At 41.1% G+C, this 14,505-nt stretch overlaps 1 protein-coding gene across 1 annotated transcript in view; it reads left to right on the top strand.

The window, feature by feature from the left end:
* The first annotated feature begins 89 nt into the window (after window positions 1–89).
* PDIA3 (protein disulfide isomerase family A member 3) overlaps window positions 90–14,505 on the top strand; it is a 23,996-nt gene continuing 9,580 nt past the window's right edge. Inside the window, exons 1-5 of the mRNA XM_084903475.1 lie at window positions 90–428; window positions 4,842–4,920; window positions 6,968–7,085; window positions 11,198–11,305; window positions 12,918–13,047. Coding sequence (XP_084759601.1) covers window positions 262–428; window positions 4,842–4,920; window positions 6,968–7,085; window positions 11,198–11,305; window positions 12,918–13,047 — 602 coding nt within the window. The 5' untranslated portion in view covers window positions 90–261. The remainder of the gene's footprint in view (window positions 429–4,841; window positions 4,921–6,967; window positions 7,086–11,197; window positions 11,306–12,917; window positions 13,048–14,505) is intronic.

The raw sequence follows: 14,505 nt of genomic DNA, 5'->3' as shown, positions 1-14,505 counted from the left end.
CTTCCCGGACGCCCGCCGCAGGCCCCGCCCCGCGCCCCGGCCCGGCGGTTGCCAGCCGGGCCCGCCCTCCCGCCCGACGCAGGCGCCGCGCAGCCAATCGGCGGCTGCCACACTGCGGCCCGAGCCGCGGGGGTTGGGACCTCCGGCTGCAGGTCCACCCGGGCCAGACGCGTGAGCACCGGCCCAGGGTGCGCGGTTGCAGGTCCGGTTCCCGCAGGCCCCCGCCGAGTCCCGACCCTCCGCCGCCCCCGCCGCGCCGCCATGCGCCCCCGCCGCCTCGCACTGCTCCCGGGCGTGGCGCTGCTGCTGACCGCGGCCCGCCTTGCCGGCGCCTCCGACGTGCTGGAACTCACGGACGACAACTTCGAGAGCCGCGTCTCCGACACGGGCTCCGCGGGCCTCATGCTCGTGGAGTTTTTCGCCCCCTGGTGAGGCCGCGCAGCCGGGAGGGGAGGGCGGGCGGCCGGGGACGGAGGCCCGGGAGCGGTTGGGCCTGCGCGGCGCCGGGCCCTCCACCCCCCACCCTCCACCCCCCAGCGGCCGGGCTGTGGCCGGGGGGGGGGGGGGGGGGGGGGGTCTCCCAGCCCCAGGGAGCCGAGGGGCCTGGTGGAGAGCCGAGCAGTGGGTGCTGATCGCCGCGGGGCGAGACCCGGCAAGGAAAACCCCGAAGCAGGCCCCTCTCCCGCAGGGCCACATCCTTATCTCGTGCTCCTGCGGCGGCACTTCCTATTTGCAAAGGGCTTAGCCACCCTCCTGCCCCGCCAGGATGGGCCTGGTTACAGGCCCTGGGGGGTCAGTGTTCAGGGTCTCCATTCTGCAGACCAGGCATTCCAAGGCCTTACGGTGGAGGTAAGGGTTCCCCCAAGGGCAGAGGTCCTGGCTCCCAGGGTCCGTCCTTCCTCCTAGTCCCAGGCCCCGCAGCCATTGGCTTCCAGGCAAGGTCACTCGGCGGCTGCAGAGTGGCCCCAAGTGCTTTCTTGGGTGTAGCCATTAATTTGTCCATCGGTTGATGCACAACTTTCTCCATTATGTTGATCACTTATTTCCCAGCAGCAGCAGCAGCAGCAGAATCCTGTCTAAAAAAAAAAGTTGGTGAACAAGAGTTAATTTCGCCAGAACCTGCCTGAATTGTCCGTTTTAATTAGGATTTTTTTTTAAATGCCAAAAACTCCACTTATAAAGTAACCAGTACTGGAGAAATACACCATTGCGGGGTGGTTTAACTGAACAAGGGTTTACATTTCTTAGGATAGAGCTAACTTAAAAGGCTGGAGGTGGGGGCAGGGAACAGAATGGGATTTCTGACCCAGTAGTAAATCTGAGTTTCATGTTTTTGTTTAACCCCCAAATCTTGACCACAGAAAACTGCAAACAGTGATTATCTTAACACATGAGCTAGCTCATTCTGTCTATATTAATGAGCAGTACTTAATTTTTCCATCCTCGCCACAATTACCCTTAATTAAAAACCATCTGCATTCCAAAGTATCAGTAAAACAAAGTATAGAGCTTTCACTTCTCTGATCTTCACTGCAGGTGCTCCACTGACTTGTTGAGGGTTGGTTGCTGGAAGTCCTGTAGTCAATGAAGATCACCTAGAAAGATGTGCTAAAGGCGATGAATTTGTTAGCTTGTGACAAATTTTGTGCCCAGGGCATTCCTATGGCTAACTGGCAGTACTGATTACACATAGTAGGTTGTCTTTACACATCTTTAGACCCACATTCTCCCTTAGAAACAACTCTTCCCAATAATACAGCCACACTGTTCACTTGAAGGAGTTGTCCCTTTAATTAGAAGGGCTGTATAGAGTTGTTTCAAAACGGGGTAGTGCTTTAGTGACTGCAGGGGTCAACATGAAGTGAGTTGCTGGAGAATTGTGAGCAGTTAGACTTAGTTTAAAGCATATTTTTCAACATAGTTTATTGATTCTTTACAGAGAGGAAGAGAGAGGGATAGTTAGAAATATCATTGAGAGAGAATCATCATCAGCTGCCTCTTGCACACCCCCTCCTGGGGACTTGCCAGCAACCAAGGTACATGCCCTTGACCAGAATCAAACCTGGGACCTTTCAGTTCGCAGGCTGATGCTCTATCCACTGAGCCAAACCGGTTTCGGCTAAAGCATATTTTTAAAATGTTTTTATTGATTTTATGGGGAGGAAGGGAGAAGAAGAAAGAAACATCAATCTGTTGCCTCTGACCGAAGACTGAACCCAGTGAGGGACATGAGCCCTCACTGGGAATCCAACCGGCGACCTTTTGGTGCACAGGACTGACATTCAACTAACTGAGCCATGTCAGCTAGGGCTAAAGCAGAATCCCCCCTCTCCCCCCATTGAAGGTCTTCTTTCCTACTTTAAATTGTTACATATGCTTCCCTGTGAACTACACATCCCACCATTCACTAAACTATTCCAAAAATTGGGTACATCTCTGCTGCAGTATCCACTTTGAATTGGTCTGGAAGGTAAGGTCATCCTCCACAATGCCAACAAGGAGGACCAGTTTTCTGAATAATTTGGAATCAAGGAAGTCTCCTGTTGATAATATCCTTATTTCTTCATAGTTAACTCTATTTCTTAATCCTCACCCAAGGATATATTTAATTGATGGGGGGGGGTGAGGAAGAGAGAGGGGGAAGGAGAAACACTGATCAGTTGTTTCCCATATGTCCTCCAAGTGGGGATGAACTCAAAACCCAGATATGTGCCCTGACAGAATCAAATCTGCAACCTTTTGGTGTGCCAGCCAACCCTCCAACAAGTCACCCTGGCCAGGGCTCAACCACTTTTATTTATGAATACTTAAGTTGGAAATGTTTTTTTGTCCAAATCAAGAGTATGAGCCGAAACCGGTTTGGCTCAATGGTAGAGCGTCGGTCTGCAGACTGAAAGGTCCCGGGTTCGATTCCGGTCAGGGGCATATACATTGGTTGCAGGCACATCCCCAGTAGGGGGTGTGCAAGAGGCAGCTGGTCGATGTTTCTCTCTCATCGACGTTTCTAGCTCTCTATCTCTCTCCCTTCCTCTCTGTAAAATATCAATAAAATACATTAAAAAAAAATAAGGAATATCTTTAAAGTATGAGCTCGAAACTTAGGAACATTAGAAGAATCTAAAAGTAAAGGAACCTATTTTAGCAGGTTCTTTTTCTGGTTTACTCGGATATTTTTTTACTTTCATTTTACAAGTGAAAGTGAAAGATTTCTTTGTAGTTGATTTTTAGACTCATGTTTCCTTATGGAGTTAATCATTTATGTAATTTGTAAGACTGGGAGTATCTGGATTTCTTTGGGGAAAATAAATAGCATTATTTAAATGTTATTTATCAATTTATCAATGAATTTCTGAAAATTCATTGATCAGCCTTAAGTATGTTTTAAATCCTCAACTACTTACATTGTAGATTTGTGCCCTATCCTCTAGAATGGTAGTATTAAATAATGACATTTAATAATACAATGTGTCTAGGCAGCGGTCGCACTGTGAGGTCTGAAACGTTGGCAGCCGCTGGTCTAGAGTACAGAGAAAGACTGGATAGTATGAAATGGAATATTTAATATGGGGTGGGACAAAAGTAGGTTTACATTTGTGAGTACACAAAGCACAGAGTTTATTCTTGTATTATTTGTTAATTTTATTTTTAAATCCTCATCCAAGGATATTTTCCCATTGATTTTTAGAGTGGAAGAGAGAGGGAATGACAGAGAAATATTAATTTGAAAAAAACATCAATTGGTTGCCTCTTACAAGTGCCCCCACCAGGGCCAGGGCCGGGGCCAGTGTGGAGCCTACAACTAAGGTATGAGCTCTTGACCGAAATCAAACCCCAGCCCCTTTGATCTGCAGGCTGACCGACACTCGATCCACTGAGCCAAGCCTGCTAGGGCTAATTGTCTTATTTCACACCCAAACAACTATAAGCCAGCTTTGCTCCTGTATTTATTTTTATACATGCTGAGTCCTTTACTTACAATTCCTGCCTCTGCACAAGGATCCCACACACACTCGAAAATTAATCTCAACAAAACTTAACTCATTTCCTTCCCTGAACAACTAACTTTGTGGTCGGCAAACTGGGACTCGAGAACCACATGCGGCTCTTTGGCCCCTTGAGTGTGGCTCTTCCACAAAATACCACGGCCTGGGCAAGTCTAGAAGTGGCGTTATAAGAAGTTTAAGTTTAAAAAATTTGGCTCTCAAAAGAAATTTCAGTCGTACTGTTGATATTTGGCTCTCTGTTGTCTAATGAGTTTGCCGACCACGGGTAACTGATTGCTCCCTCTTCTCTATTGGGACCTAATAACACTGTCTCCCCCGTGCCGGGCTGGTGTTCCTTAGCAAAGAACTATATCAGGTTTTCTGTTAGAGGCATGAAGTTATGATGATTGATGATTCTTGGGTGAATATATGTTGGGATCTCACTGTTAACTAAGTGCCATCCCTGAAGGTGGATGTGATTTGTTTTTTCATATTATCTAGGAGTGAGTGAAAGAAGTAGAGGTTAATTTTGATGCTTGCCTCTTACCTTCTGAGAGATTTAGTTTACCCTAATTACTAATTGGGGTTGTTCAGATAAAGCAGCCACTACCCTATTTCCCCGAAAATAAGACAGTGTCTTATATTAATTTTTTCTCCCAAAGTTGCGCTAGGTCTTATTTTCAGGGGATGTCTTATCTTTCTATGCGCTAGGTCTTATTTTCGGAGGATGTCTTATTTTCGGGAAACACGGTAGTTCTAAAGTAGTATAATTTGGGGTTCTTAGAGTAATGAAGTTACTTATAGGATTAAACTAAAAATTCGGCTTTTTTTTTTTTTTTTTTTAATATATCTGTATAGGTGTGGACACTGCAAGAGGCTTGCCCCTGAGTATGAAGCTGCAGCTACTAGATTAAAAGGAATAGTCCCATTAGCAAAGGTGAGTATAGGTGGATTCTTCAATAAAGAAAATGAGGTAGGGTGGGGTTTTTTTTTTTGTTATTGTTGTTTTTTAGTGTTTTTATTAGTTTTAGAGAGAGAGGAAGGAAAGGGAAACATAGAAACATTTTTTTTTTTAATATATTGATTTTGTACAGAGAGAAAGGGAGAGATAGAGAGTTAGAAACATCGATGAGAGAGAGTCATCGATGAGCTGCCTCTTACACACCCCCTACTGGGGATATGCCCGCAACCAAGGTACATGCTCTTGACCGGAATCGAACCCGGGACCATTCAGTCCCCAAGCTGACGCTCTATCCATTGAGCCAAACTGGTTTCAGCCATAGGAACATTTATAAGAGAGAAACATAAATTGGCTGCCTCCTGCATGCCTCCAACTGGGGATCAAGCATGCAACCTAGTCATGTGCCCTAACTGGGAATCAAATTTGTGACCTGGTTCATGGTCTGATGCTCAACCATTGAGATACACAAGCCGGGCAAGATTTGTTGTTGTCTTTAATCATTACCGGAGGATATGTGAGGGGTTTTAATTGCCTTTAGAGGGGGGAAGGGATCTAACTGGGGTGGAACCCACAACCTGGGAATGTGCCCTGACTGGGAATCTAGCCCACAGCTTTTTTGTGTATGGGATGATGCTCCATCCAACTGAGCCACTCGGCCAGGGCAAGCAATGAGGTATTTTAAATAATAGTTTGTAAAATAATTATTTCCTCTTCTCTTATGGTGCTAAGAGAAAACATTAGTTTCTGGGCAAATACACAGGTGACTGTTGTGTCAATTATAGTTTCAAACTATTAAAAGTAGTGGAACTAACGGAATTATTGGCAAAAGAAACATGTACAATATGGTCACTAGGAATTAAGAGGAAATGTGGAAAGTAACAGTTGTCAAGATTAGAAGAAAATTATTATTGAGTAAATAATTCCTTATACTATCATGATAGTCATGATATGAAATAGGAAAATAGCATAAGGATGTTGATAATTGATCTACTATAAACTTGGTATGTACTTTTATAATCAAAGTAATGCTTCCAGAATTTTGCATTCTGTATTAAACCCATATTTATTCCAGTCTTAAAGCTCACATCTCAGCAATCTCAAATAGCTAATGCATATTTATTTGAACTCTTAGAAACTGCTTTTTTTGTTGTTTTTAATTGATTTTGAGAGAGAGAGGGAGGGAGGGAGAGAGAAATATCGATGTGAGAGTAAAACATCAATTGGCTTCCTTCTGTATGCCTGATACTGGGGATTGAATCTGCAACCTGACGTTTTTCAGTGCATGGGACAACATCCAACCAACTGAGCCACACCGGCCAGAGCAGAAACTATTTTTAACCCTAATGTTTCTGTGGCCGCTTGCCACAGAAAAAAAATGAGTTTGCTCTTGATTTAAATTCTGTCTTTTGTAGCTATAGCCTGCGCTATTTTTCTGAGCCTCAGTCTATGTTAAAGCATAGGGATTCTATCAAGTGACACAATAGATGGAAATTGACCTCTTTCTCATTGGTAACATTAAATGTCATATTATAGTTTAGCCAAGATCATACTAGCTCGGGAGTATGTTCAAGTATTGGTAACTTTGCTAATAACTAGTTGATTTGCCAAATCAACTTATACTCCACCCCAGCTAAATAGTATGTACACCTATCCATGTATCCTCTTGATGATAATCATTATCTAAATAAGCCACTGTTACTAACTTAAGTGATTTATCTCTCACATGTTCTGGGGCAGGAAAAAGGTGGAAACCATTTTAGACAATAGAGACTCCAAGGGCAGAATTTAAATTGTCATTTGTGTGTTTTGTATGAGGCCCAGGGTTCTAAATTTTAAAGATTTCCTTAGGTAGTTCTGTGTAGCTAGCCCAGCACCGGTCTGCCTTTAAAATCTAATGTTCTGTGGCATGTATGTCAAGAATTGCTTGATCCTTCATGATTTGACCAATCTTAGTATTTGGAAATATAGGAAAAACCTGTACCAGGCATTTGGATAACAAGTCTTTATACACTTTAATCTTTAGGTTGATTGTACGGCCAACACAAACACCTGTAATAAGTATGGAGTCAGTGGATATCCAACCCTGAAGATATTTAGAGATGGTGAAGAAGCAGGTGCTTATGATGGGCCCAGGACTGCTGGTAAGGATCCTTGAAGTATCCTGCTCTTTGTAATGTGAACAGGACAATTTTCTATACAACATACTTTCAGTCTTTAAAATTTATCTTCTAAGAGGTCAGTTTGGTAGCAAACAAAAAACTTCTCCAAGTGAACAGATTATGAAAGTAATGTAGAAAATACTTGAACTTGAGTTATAAGATTAACTAGGCATTTTTTCATTTGATAAATATTATTGAGTACTCTGTGCCAGGTATTCTGGACATATTAGGGGCTCAGTATTTATTGATAAACAAAACAGACACAGTTTCTTTTAAAATGCTTACATTCTAGGAGATGAAAAGAAGGCAACAAATAGATTTAAAAATACTTAGAGGTAGAGCTATCTACCACTTCACATCCATTAGTATGGCTATTATCAGAAAACAAAATAAGTGCTGATGAGGATGTGGAGAAATTGGAACCCTTTTGAATTGTTAGTGTGAATGTAAAATGATGCGACTTACTATGAAAAACAGTATGACAAGTTATTAAAAATAGACATCAGGGAGAGGGGTGGGGGGGGGACACACACACACAAAAAAATAGACATCATATGATCCAACAATTCTACCTAGGTATATACCCAAAAGAATTGAAAGCAGGATCTCAAAGAGATACTTGTACACCCAGATTTATAGCTGCATTAGTCAACCATAGCAGAAAGGTAGAAGCAATCCAAATCGCCATCAGTGAATGAATGGATGCACCAAATGTGGTATATTAATAATAATAATAATTATGTGTCAATGTGTATATCATACAATGATATACATGTTTAAAAGGACATGAACTACAACATGGTTGAACCTTGAAGACATTATACTAAGTGAATAATCTAGTCACAAAAAAGATAAATATTGTGTGATCCCACCTAAATGATGTTCCTACAGTAGTCAAATTGATAGAGACGGAAAGTAGGATGGTGATTGCCAGGAGTTTGGGGAGGGTAGAATAGGGAGTTATATAATCAGTGGAGTTTCAGTTTTGCAAGATGAAAACAGTCCTGGAGGTTGATTGTATAACGGTGCGCATATACTTAATGGCAAAGAACTGTACAATTAACAATGATTTGATTAAGATGGTAAACTTTATGTTGTATATTTTATCATAGTCTAAAAAAATTTTAATGTCACCCTGGCTGGTATGACTCAGTGTATATAGCATCAGCCTGCGGACCAAAGGGTCCCAGGTTCGATTCTGGTCAGGGGCACGTACCTCGGTTGCAGGCTCCTCCCCGGCCCAAGGCTTATGCAGTAGGCAGCCAATCGATGTGTTTCTCTTACATCAATGTCTCTCTGTCTTCCACTCTCTTCCACTCTCCCTAAAAAATCAATGGAAAAATATCCTTGGGTGAGGATTAACAAAAACAAAACAAAAATTTTAATGTAAAAAATGTATATGGAGCCGAGACCGGTTTGGCTCAATGGATAGAGCGTCGGCTTGGGGACTGAAGGGTCCCGGGTTCAATTCCGGTCAAGGGCATGTACCTTGGTTGCGGGCATATCCCCAGTATGGGGTGTGCAAAAGGCAGCTGATTGATGATTCTCTCTCATCGATGTTTCTAGCTCTCTGTCTCTCTCCCTTCTTCTCTGTACAAAATCAATAAAATATATTTTTTAAAAATGTATATGGATAAGATAAATTCACCTCGTGATAAGAGCATGAAAGGAGGAAAATAAGATCAAATACTGTGGTCTTGGGAGTACCACATAATTCAAGTGATGAGGGAAATAAGGGTTGAGCTGAGACCTGAGTGACAGAAGGAGCCAGCCATGAGAAAATCTGGATAAGAACCCTCCAGGCAAAGGGAAAGCCAATGCAAAAGGGCTTTACTGTATATCTGAGCTTGGTGTATCCAAGGCACAGGGACCATGTGGCTTGAAGGCTGACAAAGACAGTTTTATCTTGAGTCTATTAAGTCCAGGCATATTTTACCTTTTATGATGGTAAGCTAATAGGAAAGAGGTTTAGGTTGGGCATTTTAGGTGATGTGAACATTTTTCAGTGTGATTGTTACCCATGCACAAAGCTCTACATAGCATGACCCATTCCTAATTCTGAAGACTGTTTGACCTTAGGACTTTTGTCCTGGCTGTATTCATAGCCTGAATTAATCTCCCCCCATGTTTGTATGGCTTGCTCCTTTTTCACATCATGCCTCAAGTTTTACCCTCCCCAGGCTTTCCTAGAGCGGAAGGAAGAGGGTGAGAGAGATAGAAACATAAATGGGAGAGAATCATTGATTGGCTGCCTCCTGCACACCCAAAAACTGGGGATGGAGGCCACAATCCGGACATGTACCCTGACCTGGAATCAAGCCGTGACCTCCTGGTTCATAAATTTACGGCAAACTCATTAGTCAACAGAGCCAAATACCAACACTATGATGATTGAAATTTCTTTTGAGAGCCAAATTTTTTAAACTTAAACTTCTTATAATGCCACTTCTTCAAAATAGACTCACCCAGGCCATGGTATTTTGTGGAAGAGCCACACTCAAGGGGCCAAAGAGCCGCATGTGGCTCGAGAGCCACAGTTTGCCGACCACAGATTTAGCCCATTTCACCTCAGTAGGAAAGTATGATTTGGATGGGTCCTGTAGGTGGAATGATTTTACCTGTTTGTCATTAAACTCCTGTACAAGCTTGCCCAGTCATTACATTTTCTGCTTTTAAATTTTAGTAAGACTATACGTAAGTCTTTGTGCTACTTGAGAATAAGGGAATTGTTATTATTTGCAAAATGGTGTTTCTTAAACTTACGTGCTAGGTTATTATTTTTAGAGCTAGGTGTATATTAGCAAAACAAACAAAAATCCCTGCTGATTTGGAATTTACTTTGTAGTGGGGGGAGAGAAAAAAATTAAGGATCAAGTGTATTAATTAGATGGGTGAAAAGTTTTGTAGAAAAAGATAAACAGAAAGAGATAAAGGAACTTTGAAGGTTGAATAGGTTTTAGTTTACAATAAGATGGTCAGCGAAGGCTTCATTAAGATGATATATGAGCCTAGCTGGCATGGCTCTTTGTTGAGCATGGACCTATGAACCAGGAGGTCACAGTTCGATTCCTGGTCAGAGAACATGCTTGGGTTGTAGGCTCAATCCCCAGTGTGAGGTGTGCAGGAGGCAGCCGATTAGTGATTTTCTCTTATCATTGATGTTTCTATCTCGCTCTCCCTCTCTTCCTCTCTGAAATCAATTTAAAAAATAAAAAAATAAGATGATATTTGAATAAAAACCTAAAAGAAGTAAGGAAGGAGCCACATGGATATCTAAAGAAGGAGTGTTCTAGGCAGAGATAATTATATTCACAAAGTCGTTACTTAAATTTGTTCTGTTTTAAACACTTCACTACATCACTAGTAGGGGTATAAATAAGTAGTCTCTTTGAGGGGGAGGCAGTTTAACGATTATAAGTGCATGTACTGCTCTAGCTGGTTGCTCAGTGGTTAGGGCATTGGCCCTCTGATTGAAGGAGCTCGGGCTTGATTCCTGACCCTGGTCAGGGCACTTGTGGGAGACAACCAAGCGATGTGTCTTTCTCACGTTGATGTTTTTTTCTTTCTCTTTCTCTACCTTCTTCCCTTCCACTCTCTCTAGAAATCAATGGGGAAAATATCTTAGATGAGGATTTTAAAAAAAATGTTTTTTATTTAGAATCATTTATAGCAGCAAGAAATTTGAAACATGTCCATCAGTTGTTTCTGGTTAAGTAAATTTTGGTACATTTCTACAATGAAATACTATGTATGCATTCCTAAAAAAGATTGAAGTTCTATGTACATTGACATAAATTGTCTCTAAATTATGGTAAATGACAGAAATAAAATACAGAACAGCATATATGTATGCTGCTGTTTGAGGAGAAAAGAAAGCAAAGAATAATTATGTAATTGTTTGTTTATGTCTAATATATCTGGAAAAGTATATTAAAAACTGAAGTCTTATCCTATGAGGATGAAACTGGGTGAGTAGGGACAAGAGGAAGATAACTTCATTGTATATTCTTGAGAGCTTTGAATCATGTGAATGGTTGGTTACCTTCTCACAAGTTATAAATTGGTTACTATTATCTTTCATCTTGTCCTTTAAGATGGAATTGTCAGCCACCTGAAGAAGCAAGCAGGACCAGCTTCAGTTCCTCTTAAGACTGAGGAAGAATTTGAGAAGTTCATTGGTGATAAAGATGCTTCTGTGGTGGGTAAGTAGCAAGTATTTGATCATGCCACAGGATCATCTATTTGGTTTCAAAATCCTGTATGTCTGAGTAAACAGTTTTGGTAACATTGAAGACAGTTAAAAATACAACTCACAGAAATTAGCTCAGCATTTCTTTAATGGGGGGGGGGGGCGGGGAATTGGTGTTTTGAGTGTCTGTTCTTACATATGTAAAAATGTAATTTCAATTAAAGGGCTGAAATAGGAGTATCTTCAGCTTTTTCTAGCATGTCTTAAAATCTAAACTTCAACTCAAGTAATAGGGTAGTTATGACTGAAAATAGGGTTTTAAGGTGGCAGGACACAAGTAAGTAATAGACCTCTGTGTCTGCTATTTTCACAATAATGGAGAATTTAAAATTTAAGATCAAATTGCTAAGTTATGTATATATTTTTACAGCTGTCTTTGCTTTCCCGTGTTACAGTAGCTCATTTTATCCTTAAAATAACTTGAGCCAATTGTACATGTTGGGTGTTTGTTTTATATCTGTAATAGACTTGACTAAATAAATTTAAACATATAAGCTGTGTTTGTGTTCCTCTGAATTCCTAATATTATAATAAAACTGACTTTCTGGCACTAGAAGATGGTTTATAATTTAGTTTTGACTAAAAGCCATTTATCATACGGATTTTACTGATTGAGTATATTTTACAGGGAGTAAACTGCAAGCAGACATTTATTAAACATTTGTTTCATTCACTTTTCTAAACTTTAGAAAGTCTCTAAAGAAAAGACAGAAAAAATATGGTGAAGTGATTTACATTTATTTTGACATACTGCCTTATTTAATCCTGAAACTTTAAGGAGTTAAGCAGTTTGCACAAATTATTTAATTGTGAAAAACTAAGACTGAACCCTGACAAATCCTATTTTGGCTCATTCAAAAATATTTTAAAAGGTACAGGAAGAATTCTCATCCTAAGTGTTTTGTCAGATTTCCTAGGTCAGTGGTCGGCAAACCGAGGCTCTCGAGCCACATTCAGCTCTTTGGCCCCTTGAGTGCGGCTCTTCCACAAAATACTGTGTGCAGGCATGCGTGTACAATGCAGTTGAAACTTTGTGGCCCATGCGCAGAAGTTGGTTTATGGCCTGGGCGAGTCTATTTTGAAGAAGTGGCATTATAAGAAGCTTAAGTTTAAAAAATTTGGCTCTCAAAAGAAATTTCAACCGTTGTACTGTTGATATTTGGCTCTGTTAACTAATGAGTTTGCCGACCACTGTCCTAGGTAGTCATGGCAAAGCAGACCCAATCTTCCTGCCCACATTGCTTTGCCTGTCCATAATGAAATAAAGGCTTTAAAAAAACAGAATTTAGCCCTCACTAGGTAGCTCAGTTGGTTAGTGTCATCCCGATATGCCAAGGTTTCGGGTTCACTCTCCAGTCGGGGCACATACAGGAAGCAACCAATATGCATAAATGGGTGGAACAACAAATCCATGATTGATATTTCTCTCTCTACCCTCCACACTCCCACCCCTTGCCCTTTCCTCTCTAAAAAAATTCAATTAAAAAAAATAGAAGAATTTTAAAGTTTTAGGTTATATCTTGGCACTTACTATTTCTCCTTTGTGTTTGACATTTTTTATATAGGTTTTTTCAAGGATTTATTCAGTGAAGCTCACTCTGAATTTCTAAAAGCAGCCAGCAACTTGAGGGATAACTACCGATTTGCACACACCAATATTGAGTCTCTGGTGAACAAATATGATGATGATGGAGAGTAAGTGACTGAGATGTATCCCCTTGTAAATTATGGACCAAGTGTTATTGTGTGGACTGGTGATTTTTAATGCTTGGCTGTTTTTTAAAGGTTTATTGAGCACTTGCTAAGCATTAAGCTAAGTTCTGGACACTGTTGCAACCTTTGAGGGCATCTAGTAGGTAGAGACAGTGGATAGATGTAAAAATGTGTAGTGTGTAGTGAGCATTATAGGTATGCTATACGTGCTGGGTGGAGTGGAATTATAAAGGAGGGGGGTGATTTAATTTCCTTCTGGAGTGCCAAGTAGTATCAGAAAAGTCTTCCTAGAGGTGACTTTTGATGTGTGTCTTGACATGAATTTTTCCAGGCAGGTTATGGCAGTTGGGATAAAAATTATACCAGATAGAGCACAAGAATGCTAGCAATGAAATGTAAAACAACCTTGGCATGTTGGAACTTGTAGTAACAAGTCATAGTAGGAGGTAAGGTTGGAGAGCTAAGAAGATACCAAATTATAAATGTTAAGTACCATACAGAAGAATTTAGATTTTTTATTTTAGACATTTAAACTCTATTGAAAGACTTTGAGTTGGAGAGTAACAATAATTTTGTGTTTGAGGAGAAAAGTCACTGGCATCCATATTGTGGTGGTTTGAAATGGGAGAGATGGCAAGGCAGTCAAGAGAGTAAACTAAGGGTGACATCTGAGAGTCGAGATTAAGGTAGTATTAGGGGCAATGAAGAGGAAAAGTGAGAGTAAAACAGGATTTAGTCCCTGTGTGTGAAAAGGGGAAGAGCTAGAGTCTAGGTTTCTAAAATGACTGGACCGATGACAGTCATCATCAAGCTGGTAAAAAGACAAAGTGAAACAAATTGGGGGGTAATGACTATGAGATCTATTTTGTCACAGTGAATTGGAGGAGTTTATATGACATCCAAGTGGTGAAGACCCAGTGGACAGACAATTGGATAGATGAGACTAGAATTCAGGAATATTTCTGAACTAGAGATAATGATTTATAGGTCAACCACATATGAATAGTTATAGAAACCATTGGGCTAGATAAGATCACTCAGGGTGAGCACATAAGGTTTTCTAAAAGTGTTCCAAGGGCTAGTGTTACTTATTCATATTTAACAAACTATGTAACATTTACTGTGTGTCATTTACTGTTAACTCATTTAATTCTCTTAACAACCAAGTGAGACAGATCTATTATTTTCCCCATTTTACAGAGGAGAAAACCCTCAAAGAGGTTAAGTAATTTTTCTAGCTTTCCATAGTAAGTAGCAGAACTAAGATTTGAACCTAGAAAGTCTGGCTGCAGAGTTGGCAGCCTTGATCATATGGTTCTGCCTTTTAGATTGAGAGACACCAGGTCTATAAATGGAACAGGAGCCGCCGAAGCCGGTTTGGCTCAGTGGTAGAGCGTCGGTCTGCCGACTGAAAGGTCCCGGGTTCGATTCCGGTCAAGG

Source organism: Pipistrellus hanaki (genome assembly GCF_964339955.1).
Source record: "Pipistrellus hanaki genome assembly, chromosome: 1".
NCBI classification, from domain to species: domain Eukaryota; kingdom Metazoa; phylum Chordata; class Mammalia; order Chiroptera; family Vespertilionidae; genus Pipistrellus; species Pipistrellus hanaki.
This window is presented reverse-complemented; position numbering and strand designations above follow the sequence as displayed.